Raw genomic sequence first — 19,924 nt, forward strand, 5'->3', positions numbered from 1 at the left:
CAGCTGCACACTTAGAAAATGACTTCATGGGTCATGCTGCACCATAGTTTGAATTAAACATGGTGGGTTTAAGAAGCCACAGTGTTCTGGTTCACATATTCTACTAAGCCATGAACCATGGTTTGCATCCAGAAAGACTTGGGATGACACTTTGCACTATGCCACCATAAAGCAAACCTCATTATGGCTTAGTACAGTGTGTAAACCCAGCCAAAGCTGACCAAGACGATAAGCCTCTGCCTTTACTGAACCCAAATATTTGTGATAGAAACCATCTTTTCTTCCCTTTTTGTGGTAAGGAGTGCATCTACTAGGAAACCAACTCATTGTCCATTGCTGGCATCTGCATTCATGTACCCACTCACCATGTTTCTGTCTTCCTGGTCTTGCACAGACCCTCAAAGTTGTTAACCGTAAGAGGCCTCCCAGAGAGGACTGGAACAATTACAGCTCTCCTATAAGAAGATCTGTTAGCAGCACAGAAGCAGATGATTTTTGTGTAAAGGTGATAATAAGGTCACTCTTTCTAATTATGTTGTTTCTAATAAGCATAGAAGTTCTAGAACCATAGTTCCAAGTTGGGAACACAATCCATATTTATTGCCTGAAACACCCTTATTTGTATTGCAATAGCGAGCCACCAAGATATTTCTCACTAACCTGAGAATATAGAGAATGATTTTGGTAATATGATTATCAGATTGGAGGATAGGACCTTTGAAGATAGACCGGTTTGGTCTAGTGGCTAAGGCAACAGGGCTAGAAACCTGGAGACTGAGTTCTAGTCCCACCTTAGGCATGAAAGCTGGCTGGGTGACCTTGGGCCAGTCACTCTCTCTCAGCCCAACCCACCTCACAGGGTTGTTGTTGTGGGAAAATAGGAGGAGGAAGGAGTATTAGGTATGTTCCCTGCCTTGAGTTATTTGTAAAAATAAAAAAGGCAGGATAGAAAACAAACAAACAAACAAGAAACATGGATTAGTTGCTAGGAGAGAAAAGAAGGTAGTTTCCACATAGTTTTGTTAACCATAATTTGTTGACTAAACCACAATTATCTAAATTCAGACATCACACCAAATCATAAACCAGTGAGGCTGGGTTTACTCAATATGATAAGTCAAAATCAAACATATCCCATTGTAGTTTAGCATAATACGTGAATCTAGCCATTTACTCTTTCCACTCACTTCTATTTAGTTCTAAAAGTTTCAGACTTAAATTACACTAGGGCACAGATGTAACATTTGTAATAATCTTCACATAAAGTTTATGAAGAAAGAGTGAATAAAAGGCCTCTTAACAGTTTCATTATGCTTTCTTCCCCACAATAAATATGTACTAAGAATCCCCATATATCTGGGGCTAGAATAAAACTTCTATGGAAAGGATGGTGTTTCCGGACATATCTCAGCCATTTTTATAAAGTGAAGACAAGTTTGTTCTCTATCTGGTATGACAACTACGGGATGGATTATAGGGCTGCATCTCCTCCACCATTTGAATGAACCTCCACTTACTAACCTCTATGCCTTAGTCTGATTTTACTTTTATATGAATAAAATAAAAGTACACGTGGCTATTATGTAATTCCAGAATTTGTTTCTCCAACAGTCTATAATTGTCTATAGAAAGTAGAAATAGAATTTAATTGTTGGATGTAGAGTTGTTTTTTTACCATGCACTCAATATTTAATCATGTTTTTTTTTATGTTAAGCATTGCTCATAGTTATGCTGTATAATGTTATCAATTGTTAAAAATAAACAATGCTTAATTCAGATGGATTTATCCCCAAGAGTACATAGAATTGCCTTTCAGACCTAAACACATTTACAGGGAAGCCAGATAAACTGAGTTTATTTAAACCTACTTCTCAATAAAAATACTTAGGGGCATATTATTGTTATAACATGACCATTCTGAACGTGAGGAAGAATGGAATTGTAAAGTCTGATAGGAAGAATTATGGGATTTGGGTTTTTCATTGCTTATGCCATAGAGGTTAAGTAGGGTTTGTGGTTTTTTATTTAAAAAATCAAGATGTTTTGGACTTAATACAGAAAGAAGCATACTGATGCAACAGAGAAATATTTATTTCATCTACTATGTTGCATCATGCATTCTATCTTCTATGATGTTGCAGTAAGAATTTAAAATTGCCTCCTTTGATTGAATTGGAAAACCTTGGGAAGATGCTGGCAGACCAGATAAGGATGTTCTGTAAGCTATAATCTATGAGCCAGGTTCCCCCCCCCACCTGCTAATACAGCAGTTGCCTATGATCAATACTCAAAGCATAATGTTAAATTGGGAGTAGGAGTAGGTAGGGATCAGATAAATCCAGGATATCTGTTAAATCAGAAAGCTGTAAAGAAATTTTAAAGGGGACAAATATGAGTGATGTTTTGTATCAGCTTAGATCATTTATGTTCTTGTTGCTGTTGCAACCATAGGTCACAAATGGATTTTTCACATGGACGCCTGAAGGAGTTCCAACCCTGTCCAGCATTGATATTCGAATTCCTCAAGGTATCAATGCATCGATTATAATGGGTAGGGTTTGCAAATGTTCATAATCAAGCAAGAGAAATCACTGTGCAACAGTAAACTTCTGAGCACAAAGCAGAACAGGTGTGCATCCATATCTACATCAGTATTGCATACTGTAGTGTGAATGGGGATGCACATTGATCTTAGCAATGTGCATGAGGGGAAAATATGGTCCATCTAATACTTCAATTGCTTAATTGTCCTCTGGACTGGGACCAATATAAGTCAACATTTCAAGAAAAAATATTTCTATTATTGCAGGTCAGCTAACAATGATTGTGGGACAGGTAGGCTGTGGTAAATCATCTCTCTTGCTAGGAATACTTGGAGAGATGCAGAAGATATCTGGCAATGTGATCTGGAACAGGTAATTTTGTTTATCCTTTAAGTTGCTGTGTGGCTTTTTTTTTTGAAGGTACAGACCTGTCATGTCTTTAATATATATGAATTATATTACTATAGCAGTGAACCCTGAAGTGTATTCATGTTGCATTTAGCTGCTAAATATCTTTGCTTTCCTCATTTAACTAATCCATATGAACAGCTACTGTAGATTCAGTGTGTGTTCATATGTGTCACAACCAGCTACACACTTACTGTATCATTGTACTTGTGATTGAGAAAAGATTGATCATATTGCATTATCTGTGTGTCTAAGGAAAAAGAACATTCATTTTTCTTCAAAATGCAAAATAATGTTTATAAAATTGCTTCCGTGTGCCATATAACATGGGATAAGATCATGCTGTAGACAAAATGTTATCATATATTAATAACCTTTTCTCTGTTATTGATATTACAGTAGCATTCCTGACAGCGAGACAGGGGAAGATGTCAGGTATGATGATACATTCGACTCTAGATCATACAACACAAAGAAACAAAAACATCTAATATGCTAGAAGGTGTTTTTTTAAATAATCATTTTTTTTTGTATCGGAAAAATTGTATAGGCTATTTTGATGGGAATGTTTTGATGTTTGGGATGACCAGCCACAGTGACTTGAACCCTGAATGAATTACTGTATATCACATGTCTATGAATGTTGATCATATTCATTTACTTTTAAAATTCAAGCATTTCTAATTATTTGCTAAAATGTGTAACAACTGCTAAGTTACTATGTACCCTTTTTGCAGCTCCGAGATGGAAACCACTACTGAAATTGAATCCAGGTACAGCATTTTAAAACAGTTTTAAAAAACTTCCAAAGATTTCTGTCAACAAAGTAGTTTCATTCTGCTATAACTGTAAGATCAGGGATCTTTTATGTGCTTTCTACATAGTGTTATATCAAGAGAGAGAGAGAGAAACCCCTAAATATCCATGCTGTCAAATTTATGCTAATATCTAGGTAACTCCTGTCCACTTTGTAAACTGAGAAATTGTGCCTTATAGAGAATAGTGGATGTACATTTTATCATTACAATTCTCTGATGTGCAAAAATCAGAGCAGCCCATATATAAATACTAGCTAGTGTTTCTATGATTCTTTTAAAGCCTAGAATCCAATTTTTTTTCCTGCACTGCTGAGATGAAGTTAAAGCACACCTAATACTGAGTGTCACTCCTAGATTTTGCTGCAGTTGACTGACATTTCTTTCTCTGGAGCTAAAGGCTCAGAAAAAGGAAGAAAAAAACCAAAGAATTTATAACAAGGCAAAAGGGCATTATTGCCTAATAAAATTCTCAATGGATTGAGAGATGTAAAATCAGGAAAGAACTGAATCATGACTAGGGGTAGCACTGGCTCACTATTTTAGCAACATAACTGCTAAATTATGCATAATTTGAGAAAAATGGGATGGCTAATAAATGTTTCCGTTCATTAAAATGACTGAGTCTCTGTCTTTATGATTATCAAAGAAAGTCATAAATAGAAGTCAAAGACTTAAACATTCATAATGATTCAATATGAATTGAAAATTTCCATTACAGTACTTTCTGAAAGAAACAGTTTTCCTCACATTTAGAGACTATCTAACATTTTCAGCTATGTCATCTTTCGTATTTAATTAATACGGTGATACATTAATCTAGGATGACGAACCACACAATTGTTCAGAGGAATTAATAGATTAAATTTCTTATAATATAAAAATGCGGAACTGGGACAACTTCCCAGGGAAGTATGGCAAACTGAAGTTGGCTCTGTGAAAGTAGAGCCAACAACCACAGCAAAGACCAAGGAACTAGTGAGTAGACTGGTTCTTTGGAACCTCTCCAGATATGAAGAGGACAGGAGATCACCCACACGTGCTCTGGACGGCTGCTCCTCATGAGGAGATCACAGGACAGTGGTTTTCCATAGGTTTCAGTGCCAGGAGATGGCAGGATTAGCCAACTTACTTGTAACTGCAGTGGAGACTTTTAAAGGACACAAACTTTCCAAACTTCACCTTCTAATCACTTTTGGAAATTGCTCATTAACTACTACTAAGCTATTAGAGACCTTCAGACCAACAAGTTAGAAAATACTGGGTGAGTCTGCCTTTAATCCTGAATGAAAGAAAATTTTAATCATAATCTTAAGAATTTAAAGAATCTGAAATAAACAGCAAAAAGCTAAATAAGATTTTTATCTTATAAAGTTATAAATGGACTAAGGGTCCAGATAAAATTGGAATATTGAAACTTTTACAATAAGACTTTGGAATTAATTATAAAGAACAAACAGCTTCCCATGGGAAATAGATTCTGTTTTGATTTTTACAAGACAAAACAAAGATAAGCAATTTCATGATTTCAAAAACTGGACACTAGAGGGAACTAAAGTTTTTAGGTAGATGAAAGATTTACAAGCCTGTAAAATGTTGCAAAATGTTATAACAATAAAAATACTGAAGAAGACTTCTGAAGAACAAAATCAGAAAATAGTAGCTACAATATCACAATGTTAGTAATGATGTCTGCTTCTATGGATAGACTATGTCCAAAAGATGTTACTGAAGAAATGACAGATGTAGAACAAAGTTTATTTGACAAGATAGAGGTGGTATTGAAAATGGATTTGCACTGACAGGCCAAGAGAATGACTTCGAAAAGGATGTTTCACTGGAAAGAAACTGGCTGAGGATTTAAAATTTAAAAGGGGAATACAAATGACAAACCAAGAGAGTGACCTGGATAATTTTTTCCTATTGGAGTTACAAAACAGGCTTGTTAAAGCCTTGAAGAACTCTGTGCGATGGGACAAAGAAGAAGTGAAGAGAAATCAAATCCTATGACAATATTTGAACTAATGATTAGGACTGTTAGAAGAAAAAGGAAGAAATATAAAGTTGGTTTATTTGATCAAGGTTAAAACAAGATATGTTGTTACTTCTGGCAACCCTTTATGGACTTTCTGCTGACACCAGGGCTGAAAAGATGATGTTTTATGGATTTGTTTATAGATAAGAGATGGGATATGGGATGAAGAGATAAATGTTTGTAACCTTAGAGGGGATGAAGAGTCACTAAATTTGTTTAACTTGTTGTGATGATGGTTGGAAGTCACTTCTTTATGTATTTATTTTCTCTTTCTTTATTCTTTTCTCTTCTCTCTTTTTTCTTTTTTCTTGCCCTTTTTATTTCTTTCTATACACTTTTCTTTCTTTAAGTTTAATTTGTATTAAGTTTTACTATTATAATAAAAATTCTTAATAAAAATTATATATGTAAAGAAATGCCAAACTGGGAGCTATCCTATTCAAGGTAACCTCACTATAACCTTGCATACAGTAGTTAGGGCAAACAAATGTTACAAAGAGTAGTTTAACTGATAATGCATCTCTTATGACAATATTCTTTTTTACGAGCAATAGGACATATTAACTTATCTTTGAAAGAAGACATTAAAATAACATAGTGAAGAATCATTTCAATATCTTTCAAAGTAAATAGACATCATACATAGAAACACTTAGGTGAGTTCTTTTTTTTTTTCTTTCAGGAAAAGAGGACCAGTGGCATATGCTTCTCAGAAACCATGGTTGTTAAATGCTACAGTGGAAGAGAATATCACTTTTGAAAGCCCCTTCAATAAACAAAGGTAATATATTTAAGAGCCATGTAAAAACTCATAATAGGCTGTCCCCATTATCATCCTGACAGTAAACGTTTTTACTGTTGTTGATAATATTATTTTCCTAGCTACACAGTGCAAAAGTTGAGGTATTGTGTCAGTTATAGTTACCTTTCAACTATGTAATGATCTGAAACATCAACCCATATTGATTGGGGATCTCTCTTTTCCTGGAAGGTCTGTATTGACAGCAGTAGACTTTGTCTTCTTGACTATATGCCTATTCAAATATTATTGCATTTATGTGGAAGCCAATGAAAAATACTTTTATTTGGAAAGTATATTACACAGAGAGTTGAAACTGCTGTCTAACTTTGCCCAGGTATGTGGAGGGGCTTGATAGCAGCACTACATATTCTTTATAAGAAACATCCAATGTGGGCAACCTAAGATCTGTGGTGTCCATTTGAACTTACTTTCAGCAGTCTCCACATAGAAACTTAATATTTGTGGTGATCCAAAGATAGTCTTACTAAGATTATATGAATGCAATTTCTTTTAAATAAAAGAACAATCTAAAATAACCATCATTATATCTTAGTAACAAAAATACTTCAATGTTTCAAACTAAACTGTTACCATATAAAAATACCTGATTAAACATGTTTACTTATGAACATTTTTGAAGGATGATAATAAGTATTCACTTGATCCTTCCTTTTATTTGGAAAGCAACTTTCCTTCAGTTGTGTCCAGTATTCTAATGGACTTGATTCTATTCAAAAGATCTTATTACTAGTAAAAGAGGAAGACTATCTTCAATTCTTAAATGCACATCAACTTTAAGTGCCTCCAATTTACTGTGACATAGCATCTCTGAATTATACAATACTACTCAGTATTTATGACATCATCTTTACATATGCTATCATATATCATTTGAAGCGCAATATGTTAGGAGTATGATCTTCAGATAGTGTATTTTCCATCCAGGAAGCGGTGGCAACATATGAAATAAGTAACCAATGGGTTTGAGGAAACACCCCCCCTCCTTTTGCATTTCAGTACTAGGTACTATTTTTCTACATTATAATATGCAGTCTTTGCTTATGACATCCTTCTTGAAGAAGACATTTATCTACAACATGTTTGTACTAGTATTCTGAGGCAATATATTTCATACTCTGAGATTCTGCAGAAATACAAATATGGAATCATTATCATGGTAGATCCATGGCAAGATTTTGGTGTGTTCTTTCTCAAAGGAGTCTTAAGAATGATTCTGGAGTACACTGTATCTTAACACTTTTTACTAAATAACAATTTAAACATAGCACTCTCACAGTTCTCCATTTTACCACCTTCTCCATCCTTCTCCTAAGTCCTTCCTCTTCCCTTTTTAATGTTTGTTGTTTTTAGACACTGCCACCACATTTTAGATCTTTTCCATTTGTTTTATGTAGTAATCTACACTTCCCAGTACAAATAAATGAATGTGATGCTCCTAACCTACAGAGTTGACAAGTTTACACTTGTAAATAATCTGATTTAAATCATTTAGATCATGCAGCCCCTAAAGGCAGTTGTAGACTGTAGTCTCCTTGAAATACAGAACCAAGGGATACTTTGTCTATTTTTAGCCTCAGAATACTTGATAGTGCACTATTAGCTAGAATGTCATACATTTGCCTGAAACAGGTGGGATTCCCATTAGAACAGTAAGAGCTTAGCAAGCATGCATTTTCCAATGTGTGACTTTTCCAGCTGATTAATCTTGTTTTAAGCAAGCTAAATATGCTGGTGAAGCAGTCTCCACATGAATTGACAATTGCCCTTTTTGTTTCCACAGGTATAAAGCAGTAATTGATGCTTGCTGTCTTCAGCCTGATATTGACATACTACCTCATGGAGACCAAACTCAGATTGGAGAGAGGGTTAGTGACTGTGTATAATTTTAAAACATTGAGCACCCAGACTTATCACATGGTCTTAAATTTCTAATTGGTACTTGAGAAAATGGCTTTGTTCAGCAAACGCAGTTTCAGGTCCTTAGTATGAAGGTGTTACACTTAACACACAGTGTTGCAGCTTTTCTGTCTCCTGTTCTTCAGTCAATATCTCTGGTGACCCTGACACTGACTGAAATACTGTATTGGTAAAGTATATTTATTAAACAAAACAGCATTTTTTCATTATCTAGAAAGCATCTATGAAAATAATTTTAGAATACTCCAACTAAAGTAAGAAGTAGAAAGGCACTTGTTAATAAACATGGAATACATTTCCTTACTGAAGGTTTAAAATAATGAAAAAGAAACTTACTCTTTGCCCTAGATACCAGTGACAACTGTCGCATAATGAAGGAGCTCAGGTATTCAAACAGTTGGGATCTTCTAACAGTAGAAGTCTAGATTTGTTATTCATTCATTATTCATCTAGACATTTTATTCACTGCTTCAGTGGATTTAGACTTCTTCCTTCATGGATGTTGTAGTATCAATAGAGCATATAATGGCTAAAATGCAGTATTAAAAGATAAAGAAAAATATTAGAATGCTAGAGAATGTCCAAGGAATAATAGAAGACATTGAGGCTGAGCTGTGCTACAGAGGTACAGTATATCACTGACATGTTAATTTCTTGCAATGTGTGTGTTAATATATAGCATTCTCAAAGGACAGTTTTATGAATGATTTTAACATGCATTGATTTATATAATTTCTAAGTCATGACCATAATAATCCAGACTAGGTTGTTATCTCAGACTTTCTTTTCCAGCTGTACCCTGGGAATAATTACCATTGACTGCAGGAGCTGCTAGTAGTAATAATGGAATGAATGATGAAGCACTTTGTATTTTAGAAATAATCAATGCATTATTCAAACATTATTAGGGTAATTTTTTTAGAATGAATATGAAAGTCCTGACTATCTTGTTTAATAACTTTTGATACTTATGTCATGACTGCCCTCTCTTTTAAGCATGCCTAGAAGTGCCAGGTTTGGGAAAGCATAGTTTGAACAATAATCTCTCAAAATTATATAGGTTTCTAACTGAATTACTTTGTCTTTTCCCCAAGGGTATTAACTTATCTGGAGGCCAACGTCAAAGGATCAGTGTAGCAAGAGCTCTTTACCAACAGACAAATGTGGTGTTCCTGGTAAGCTTACTGTTACTAATTCTACCATCTAAACCAAAAAGGCTTTCCTTTCACTACAAATGGCACTCTTCAACCTAAAAGCCCAGCAGACAGTTACAAAATTCCTGGACTAACAACAACCAATTCTATCAAGAGCTTATAGTCTGGATCCACAGAGTCAATAGAATATTTTCCCCAGTATGATGCCAGTTGCCAACATCTGGTACATTTAAGACCAAAATAGACAGATGAATTCTAGATATAATTCTTCCATGCTATTTGTTCCAGTCTATTCCATCCAATATAATAATTTAGAACTTGGATCAACACTAAAACTTCATAAATTACCACTCACCATCTATTTATAGTCATAAAACTTGTTCTGTTCTGATAGCCAAAACTGCTTTTTCAAGTTCCCCATATAAGAATTGGTGTGTTGGTAGGCACAGTTCCTTGAACTTATTTGTTATTATTTATAAATTTTATTAAATGGCTGCACATTTACCAAATGACTCGGGATGGCTAATGGAGGATTAAAAACATCAAACTACAAAAAGGATGATTAAAGAAGATCTTCATGAAGCAGAGGAAGTTCAAATCAGAGCCACAGAAGAATAAATTCCAGAAGCCAAGTTATTCCCTCTGTTGATCTCATAAAAGCCTACTGCTAACAGGCATTTTTTGAGATAGTCATGTGGTAAGAAACATTATCAGTGGAAGCCTTTTCATTCAGTTTCTCCTCCATTGTTGCTATTAAATGCCAGGTCAACCTATAGTAAGGCCTTCTGTATTCATGATTTAACTGAGAGATCTAATCTGGCATGTGTAACTGAGACCAGGTTGAGCACACTGGGGAACCTCCCCTTGGAGATGTACCATCTTGGGTGTAGTAATAATTATTATTTATTAAACTGTATGCCGCCCAACTCCCAACAACTCTGGATGGCTCACAAAAATAAAAGAAATTACAATAAAATCAATAAAAGGTAAAATATGGCAAGCACGACAGACCAGATGGAATGAAACAAGGGGTCTCACTCTCCCTCACCAAAGGGCTGGGTGAAGAGCCAGGTCTTCACAGCTCTTCTGAACAGCAGACTGGGAGCCATCTGCATCTCAGGGGGAGCCTCATTCCAGAGGGCACACACTGCGACAGAGAAGGTGCACTTCCAGGGTCCCAATAGATGGCATTGCTTAATTGAAGAAACCCAGAATGTTCCAACCCTATCAACTTAAATCAGCCAGGCAGATAATATGGGAGACAGGTGGCTGCTCAAGTAACCAGGCCCTATTCATTCATTCATTCATTCATTCATTCATTCATTCATTCATTTTCTATCCTGCCTTTATTATTTTTATAAATAACTCAAGGCAGGGAACATACCCAATACTCCTTCCTCCTCCTATTTTCCCCACAACAGCAACCCTGTGAGGTGAGTTGGGCTGAGAGAGAGTGACTGGCCCAAGGTCACCCAGCCAGCTTTCATGCCTCAGGCAGGACTAGAACTCTCAGTCTCAGCTGTAACCACTAGACCAAACTGGCTCTCCCACTATGCCATGTAGGGCTTTATAGGTAACAAACAGTACCTTGAATTGCACCCAGAAGCAAACCGGCAACCAGTGCAGCTCAAAAAGCAGGTGTGTTACATGATTTTGAGTGTGGCACCAACTGTGATTCTGGGGCAGGGGCAGCAGTGTGGCTACTGCTATTTGGGAGATTCTGGAGGATTTCAGAGTTGCTGTATCACAGATAACCAGATGTGAGGACCTGCTTGTGAAAGTGGCCCCTTGAGATCAGTGGGGATGGCTGCTACTGTACCAGACTTTCTGCTGCATGGCAGCTTCCCTGCCAGAGCTGCTTGACTCTGTAGCCAAGCTGACAATGGAGTTTCCTAGAAATGTATTGGGAGACTTCAAGGAGCTTGGGGCTTTTCTTGAGCCTCTGATGCACAATTTGACATTGGCCTTAATTACTACTTTGAATGAAAGGGTGGCACCTTTGATTGGATTGCACCTGTGCTGCCTCTCCCTGTCTTGGAGAGTCCCCTGGTTTTCAGAGGAACTCTGGGCAATGAAGCAGCAGAAGAGAGCCAACAGAGGAAGATGAGAAGCCAACTGAACTGAACACAGGTAAGGGCTTAACCTGTGGAGATAACAGTGATGAATGTTAAGTATTTATCTGCTCTTACCGCATTTGCAGATTGCTAGCCGATGGCTCCATTTAAAGTGACTTTTTGGAAAAGAGAGCTCCCCTTGAAAGCTACTCAGAGGTTACAGCTGATCCAGAATGCAATGGGGTGGGTAGGAACAGACATGCTTCAGCACACCCATGTAATACCACTCTTGCACGAGCTGCACTGGCTCCTAATGGGTTTGTAGGAGTAATTAAAAGTGCTGGTTATCAACTGTAAATCCTTTCAGGTAGTCCTCATTTAGCAAGCACAATTGGGAGGGGCAATTTGGTCATTAAGCAAAACAGTGGCTAAGTGAAACTACGACAGTGCTTATGATCTTACTTCAGTTTTCTTTTGCTTTAAAGACCTGCAAAGGTCATAAATGTGAGGATTGCTTGTAAAGTTACTTTTTCATCACCATTGTAACTGCAGTTGCTAAACAAGACAGTTGCTAAATGAGGACTACCTGTAACAGCATAGAGCCAAGTTATTTGCAAGACTGCCTGCCTCCACTTATTTCTGCCTATCCCATGAATTTTGACAGGGTAGGTATGTTCTGGGTCCCTTCTCTAAAACAATGTCATCTAGAGTCGCCCAGAGTCATTTGTTGAGATGGGCGGCTATAGAAATTTAATAAATACATAAAATAAATAAATACATAAAATCTAACAGAACCCAGGAAGCATTCATTCTCTGTCACCTACCCACTATACCTCTAGAGATTCAAATGACCCTGACCTTGCTGGCCTTCTATAAGACTTTGAAAATATGGTTCTTCCCTGGGAATTGGGCCATCTTGTTAGTTTTGTTTTGATATTTATTGAATGACTCCATGTATATTGGGTTCTCTTTTTTTTTAATTGGCTTTAAAAACAAAGTTCTTTTCCTATTATTGGTTTCTCTTTCTATTGTTTGTTAGCTGCCCAGAGTCATGTCTGAGTGGGTTTCTATATCAATCAATCGGTCAATCAATCACTGTAGTTTAGATGCAGGCAAGGACCAGTAAGTCCAAGTAGCAAGGCAAGGTGGAAGATTGCTAATGTAAAGCACAAAACTGGCTATTACAAACACAGCAAGTAGTCTTTGCATGTGTGCTTTTATGCTCCTGCCATTTGAGCCCTCCCTGTCTCAACGGGGGTTTATTAACCCTTCTCTTGGCTGCAATTCTCTACAAGACCATCACTCCCAGGTAGCCCAGCCTTGCAATCTGCCATTTGCAGCTCAAAGTCTAAGCTCTCTGCTTCTGAACCCTGTGGTATGGACAGTTCTTAAATGTCAGAGGCCAAGGTGTCAGTCATGAGCAGCTGAATCTGTACAAGCGGACAAGGAAAACCACAATCTCTCAATAAGGGATGAGGGATGAGCTGTGCTTCTGTACCTTTGCTCCACTTCCTCCTCTGAAAGTCAGTGGACAACATACTAACTCAACAAGAGATATTTTCAAGATGTGGTAGGTCTCTTCCACAAGCAAAATATTTTATACAATGTCTCATTTCCAGAAATGGTTCTATTTTACCTTCCTTAGCAGCAAATTTTCTCGAGGAGGAGGAAGATGCTGTGGGTAGACCTAGAAGGAAATAGGATTTTTTCCCCAACATTTCACAAATTGACCCACAGTATTTGGATAAAGTTCTGAGCAGCTCTTCTGGTGACAGAGCCCTTTCCCCAGTAATGGTGAAGTCAAACCCATCCCCCATCAGGGGCAATTTGCTGCTGAAGTTAGCAAACTCCTTCCCCCCAGGCTGGAAAAATGAGAATTGTCTCCTCTTTCTCTCTTACCTAGTTTTTGTGAATTGGTTAGTTCCAGCACCAACAACAACAACAACAAAACCCTTCTTGTCAGCAAGCACTGGTTTTAACTTTCCTAAAATATTTAAAAACAAAACAACTACAATAATACTGAAATATCATTTGTTGGTAATGTCTATTTTCTTGTTTAGGATGATCCCTTTTCAGCACTAGATATCCACTTGAGTGATCATCTCATGCAAGAAGGAATTCTGAATTTGTTAAGAGAAGACAAGAGAACCATTGTTTTGGTTACCCACAAACTACAGTATCTGCCCCATGCTGACTGGGTAATGAAACTTCTTTATACTGACTTGTTAATCTTAATATTATGTTGATAAATATTGAAATGGTGTGTAGGTGTGATTCAGCAAAAGCTAAGCACTTTTAAATTGTACTGGTTTCGGGTGGGGGAGAGAAAATGAACTCAGGTAAATTGCGTCTCCCGCTAAAATCAATGAGACAAATGTGTTTAACTTTGGTTATTTATTTCTCCACCTGCCCTTAGTGGTGTTGTTATATCACTGCAGCCCTGGTAAAATATTTGCTTTGTAACTTGGTATTGTTACAGCTCCTGGCAACCCTACGCCAGATAACTTTGTAAGACTCTCAGAGGCAATTCATGCTTTATGTATTAATCTGTTAAATAATGCAAACAACTATAGACAGCAAAATACATGTCTCATTTGCATACATGTTTATGGCCATGTTTATTTGCATTAAGCAGGAAGTAGAATTGGGAAAGGAGTGCATCTCTACTTCCCTATCTCTTCCATTCTATTTAAATTATTTATAGACATGTAGGTCTATTTACAGGCTAACTTTTAGGGTACTGCTCTCATGAGGCAACTCACGTAATAATAAAAGAGAAAATGTATAATATAAACTAAACTAAATTCATAATTATTTAGCTGAGCCCAAAACTATGCAAAAGCGTACTGTACTTAAAAATGAATAAATGACAGCAACATTAAATTATCATGTATTTCAGAAAAGCTCCATTAAAACTGTTTTAAAATAAACAGGGTAATACCTCAGTGGGAAAAGAGGTACAAAGGCTGAGGTGCCTCCCTGAGATCACCTTGTCTCTCTTGCTCACCAACTGTACAACTTTCATTTTTAGGCTTATGGACAGGACCTCTGATCAGAGGTTAATACCTGAGCAATTGATTTAAATTCTTGGTCCTTGAAGTTTTTTTTCTTGCTTTAAGTAATAAAGAAAAGTACTGCAGTTATTGCAGCAAAACCTAGCAATTTCTTTGATTTCTGAAATATGTTTCAGTCTCTCATCTGATCATTTATGAAGCTGTCATAAATTTAAGCATGATGCAGTGTGATGTAGTGGTACAGTCGTTAAAATCTAAATCCTGCTACACTGGATGGTCTTGTATTGTTCAGTCTTCCTCAGTTTAACCTCTTTCACTATGTAGGACAAGCAGTATATAAATGATGTAATAATGCCACTGATAATAATGAACCATTGACATTGACATCTGGATCCCATCCATAAAACACTTAAAAAATTAGATTGTTGGAGGAAAGGAATTCATTTTATGGAAGATGGCTTCTTTTAAGGGTTCCTAAAATAAATGCCCAAAAACATAAGCACTTAAAATTATAACTAGCCTGACATGCTTTGGGGCATTTCACCTTCTTGCTCATGGGAAATTTGAGAAATTATAGATAGCCTAAGTCATTGAAAAGACTGGCCATGTATCTTGGAGAAATGTTAGTTTCAGTTAATGATTCATTGATTGAAAAGAAATTACAAGTAGTCCTTGACTTATGACCATTTGTTTAGTGACTGTTCAAAGTTACAATGGTGCTGGGAAAAGTGATTTGCGACTGGTCCTCATACTTACGATCACCGCAGCATCCCTGCAGTCACGTGATCAAAATTCAGGCACTTGGCAACTGGCATGTATTTATGACAGTTGCACTGTCCCGGCGTCACATGATTGCCATTTGTGACCTTCCCAGCCAGCTTCTGACAAACAAAGACAATGGGGGGATCCAGATTGGCTTAATGACCACATGGTTCATTTAACAACTGTGGTGATTTGCTTTTTTTGCTGTGTCAAAAAAGGTGGTAAAATTGGGTGTGACTCCCTTAACGACCACCTCACTTAGCAATGGAAGTTCCAGTCCCAATTGTGGTCATAAATCAAGGACTACATGTCTATGAAAACAATCACAAGCATTTAGTTGTGAGCCATTGCAGTCTCCCCAAATCCAATTAATTTTGCTGACAGGGAAAAATGATTTAAGAGCCTTTCCAATAGTGCCCACAGTAGTGGCAAGGAGGATTAGAATGATGTAAGCAGGCTTGTAGAATCGTGATGCAAGCCCCACCATTTTCTACACATGTCACAAGTCATATACATATCCAAAAGGGGCAGAGCTTGTAATGCAATGTACATCATCTGCAAGACCTGCAGACCACACTGGCCTTTTCTGTTTCTTAAAGTACTTACCAAATCAAATCTTTATTATTGTCATAGACCAGCATATTAAAGCACCTAAGCTTCCACTTGTGATGCACTGTTGATGGCTGAGTACAAACAAATATTAGTTATCTTGGGATCTTTATCTGCCAAAAGAAGTTGCACATAGAATTCTCCTATCTGACCTGGAAATGGGCTTATAAGAAGTGTTAGTAACTCATTGTGGGTATCTTGGTCAAAATTACAGTATAGCAGGACATGATCCTGTGGTGCAATGCTCTGATTTTTACCATAAAAAAGGCCCATCTTTCCATTTATTTATATCGAGTCTTTTCCTCTGAAATATCAGGGTTGCATACACTGCTGCTTCCTCTCATTTTAACCTCCAACAACAATCCTGTGAGGTAGATTATCCTGAAAGAGAGAGTCAGTGCCCCAAAGTCACTCAGTTTGTGTTGTGATTGAGTGGAACTTCACCCAGGGCTTTCCTGATTCAACTCCAACCCCTTAGCTACTACCCCATACTTGCAATTTTTAAAAGTTTGTTTCTCTTTTCCCTTCACCTCCCATCAAAACTATTACTTACAGGGATATAAATCCTGCTTTCCAACTGTACTTTTAAAAAACAAGTCTGGTAATATATTTGAATATGCATTCAAATATGCACTTAGTAAAAGCAATTCACTGGTAATAAAAGCCATCCTCATCTAGATGTGATGCAAATTTCCATCACATAATTATCTGTGGTGCCTAATCCAGCAAGTGAGAGATATTCAACAACTTGCTTGTGTACATGAATTTGCGTAGCTTTGAATTATTTAAGTATGTTTTCTTCTTTCTATAACTGAACTTCAGTAAAAGTTGCATGAGGTATTTTTTCTTCATTAACCCATTCTGTTAATCTTCACTTGAAGAAAGATGAGGCTTTGTGCTTATTATTACTGCTCTTATTATTCCTTTGTTGTCCCATGCTTTGTAACTTAATGACATCAAATGTAGCACCCATTATTGATGAAATCATTTTCTCAAAGCTAAATGGTAAAACAGAAGTTTAACTCCATTGCTGGTATCGATCAATGAAATGCTATCTGTCAGCAGAATAGATTTTCTCTGCAGCTCCTCAGACTAATCTTTTGAGAGTTTAGAAGAGGTCCTTGGACTGCAGGAGAGAGGAAAAGATGGAAATCCCATGCATAAATGGATGCGCATTTGCACGATGTTAGATATTATCCAGACAGATTCAGATGTCCTGAAATATTATGGAATGTTCTGATAATTTACAGTGGTGTCAGACCAAGACATTTATTGATCTCCATTCCTGTAATAATGCTGGCTGAGTAAGTTGTTCATCACTGTGTTCTGGATTTGGAATACAACTTTTTTTTTCCTCTGTTGCAAAGAACAGATAAGCCTTCTTTGCCTTGAAACTTTTTCAGATGCAGAGGGTATAGTTGGCTGGGAGTTTGGGCTGTAGTTCTTCTAGATGTCAAATTGGGAAAGTCTGATATAGATGAACTAAATACACAGAATGTCATCTTTGTAATCCTACTTCATCTGAAAGAGTTAAATTTTAATTAAATCCACATATTAAAAAAGCAGCTGTTAATGTATGATGTAAAGGGAAAATATTTTTGTGATGAATTAAAAGGTTAATTTTTCCAGATTATTGCAATGAAGGATGGCACCATTCAACGAGAAGGCACATTGAAGGATATCCAGAAATCCGAATCTGAGCTCTTTGAACATTGGAAAACACTAATGAATCGACAGGACCAAGAACTAGAAAAGGCCTGTTCTGATTTTTTTAGATCTCAGTAATGCTAGGCAAAAATGTGTTGATTATCCTAGCATTTTAACATATTTAGATATTAATATTTTAAATTGTATGTTGCAGTGGAGAATTTTAACTATTATTTTCTGCTTATGCACCTACTATTTATATAATGCAATTTATTAACTCCTCTAGTTTAAATTGTTATTTTTGTGTGCTCTAAATTATCTTGGGAAAATATTGTTTTGAAGAGTAGCATACAAATGATGAAAAAATGCATAGGGTTTCCATTCTCATTAGTCAACAGCCTTGCTGGTTGGGAATTCTGAGAGTTGAAATCCAAAACATCTAAAACGTGCCAGTTTAGGAAGGATGTCATATGTGAGTTAAACATTTAACTCAACATATTACTCACAGGGTAATGTTTTGAGTTAAAAGGAAGAAATTATTCTTTTTGACTCAGTTAACTAAAACAAAGTTACTCAAATTAAAGGAGAGTTTAGATAAACTTTCTCCAAAAATATTCCTGCATAACAAACATGGAGTTGAAGTATTTATAATAAATAAAAGTTAATGCCATCTAAAGAATGACCAACTAGTTCCATTTGTGCTGCTATTTACTTAATTTGAATTGTAATTTTTAAAAATGAAATTTAATACTAGTCAGAAATATATTAAAACCTTTTAGTGCTTTTGCTTCCAATTTCCATTTCAACAAGCTAATACTTCTGTTGGAAAATTCTGTCATGTGAATACTAAAAAATGTCAGTAGAGTAAACCATGCAGAATTAAAATGAGGAATTAGAACTTTTGGTCCTAACAATGTAATCATAATTTTTGGAACAAGATTCCCAAAAGTGATTACAATTTTTGAAGATGGCCCCCCTGCTGGTAGAAGAGACTCTCCAACCCAGTGACTCTTTCCCACCAGCAGAAATCTTTGGCAGTGGAAAGTTACTACTAACAATGTTACCAGTATACATAGCTTGATGGAAAATCCCCAAACTTCATGATTGGGATCTGCTGAATTCAGAGTCCTACAGACCAAGGGGACTCTAGACTATACTTCTTGGCTGTACTAGCTTAGGAACTCTGAAGTAAATTTTTTCTTGAATTGCAATGGGGAGGATTTTTTTTACATTCTTGAACTAGTGGATAGAATAGAAAAAATAGGAGACTTTAGATTTTTTTTTTCTTCCTAGCATTTTTCCTGCATGTGCAGGGTCTGCTTTTTTTCAGATCAGCTGAATGTTTATCTGTTGGTTGCAACAGGAATTGACCAACCGGCTTGTCAAAACTCTTTTTATCTAGTGTGAATCTTACCCCTTGGAAACACAGCATACAAAATTGTAACTCAGCTGTAAACTAAAGTTCAGAAGATTGGAAATGGTTCAATTTATACATGTTCTTATATGCAACTTATGTCTACTTCATTTGCGATCCCTGCTCATCACCCTTAAACCTGGTTAACACAAGCTTAATGATATTCCAACCCAACTTCTGAAACTCATATAATAGTTTTGATTTCTTAATCCTTGTTAATGGCTGGGCCAACATTATGTCTACATTAGCCTCAGGTGACAGATGGAATATGTGTCCTGGGATCTTTTTAATGTATTCATATGGAATTAAAAATTCATTACATCTAAATGCATTTGGCTCACTTAATTTTTAATACCCAAACAATTTCAAAATATAATTATTTGATAGGAAAATAAATAATGAAAAAAGAGTGGTGATACTCAGCTTCACTTGTTTTTCCTACCCTTTAGGAGACTTTAATTGAAAGAAAAACTGTTTTAGATAGGAAGAATCTTCAAAAGACAGTGTATTCTCAAGAAGTCCTACTCCAAGATGAAGAAGAGGATGATGGTAAATTAGTTTTTCAAAAAGGTTTATTTTCATTAACACTGGTTATTATTTGTCAGTATTTAGAGACCTAAGGCTCCAGGCTGCATAAGGCCCTCATCCTCAATTTTTGCAGCCTCAGAGTCCACTTCTGTCACAGAAGCCAAACAAGTAGCAGCATTGTCTCCTGTTGTAGTTTTTAA

At 36.4% G+C, this 19,924-nt stretch overlaps 1 protein-coding gene across 1 annotated transcript in view; it reads left to right on the forward strand.

Moving 5' to 3' along the window:
- ABCC8 (ATP binding cassette subfamily C member 8) overlaps positions 1–19,924 on the forward strand; it is an 82,101-nt gene that overhangs the window by 40,908 nt on the left and 21,269 nt on the right. The window contains 11 exon segments of the mRNA XM_063289398.1: positions 395–505; positions 2,453–2,528; positions 2,811–2,916; positions 3,355–3,387; positions 3,690–3,725; positions 6,485–6,583; positions 8,406–8,490; positions 9,637–9,717; positions 13,811–13,948; positions 17,765–17,890; positions 19,646–19,745. Of these exon segments, the coding sequence (XP_063145468.1) occupies positions 395–505; positions 2,453–2,528; positions 2,811–2,916; positions 3,355–3,387; positions 3,690–3,725; positions 6,485–6,583; positions 8,406–8,490; positions 9,637–9,717; positions 13,811–13,948; positions 17,765–17,890; positions 19,646–19,745 (991 nt within the window).

Source organism: Candoia aspera, chromosome 1, assembly GCF_035149785.1.
Source record: "Candoia aspera isolate rCanAsp1 chromosome 1, rCanAsp1.hap2, whole genome shotgun sequence".
Classification (NCBI taxonomy): domain Eukaryota; kingdom Metazoa; phylum Chordata; class Lepidosauria; order Squamata; family Boidae; genus Candoia; species Candoia aspera.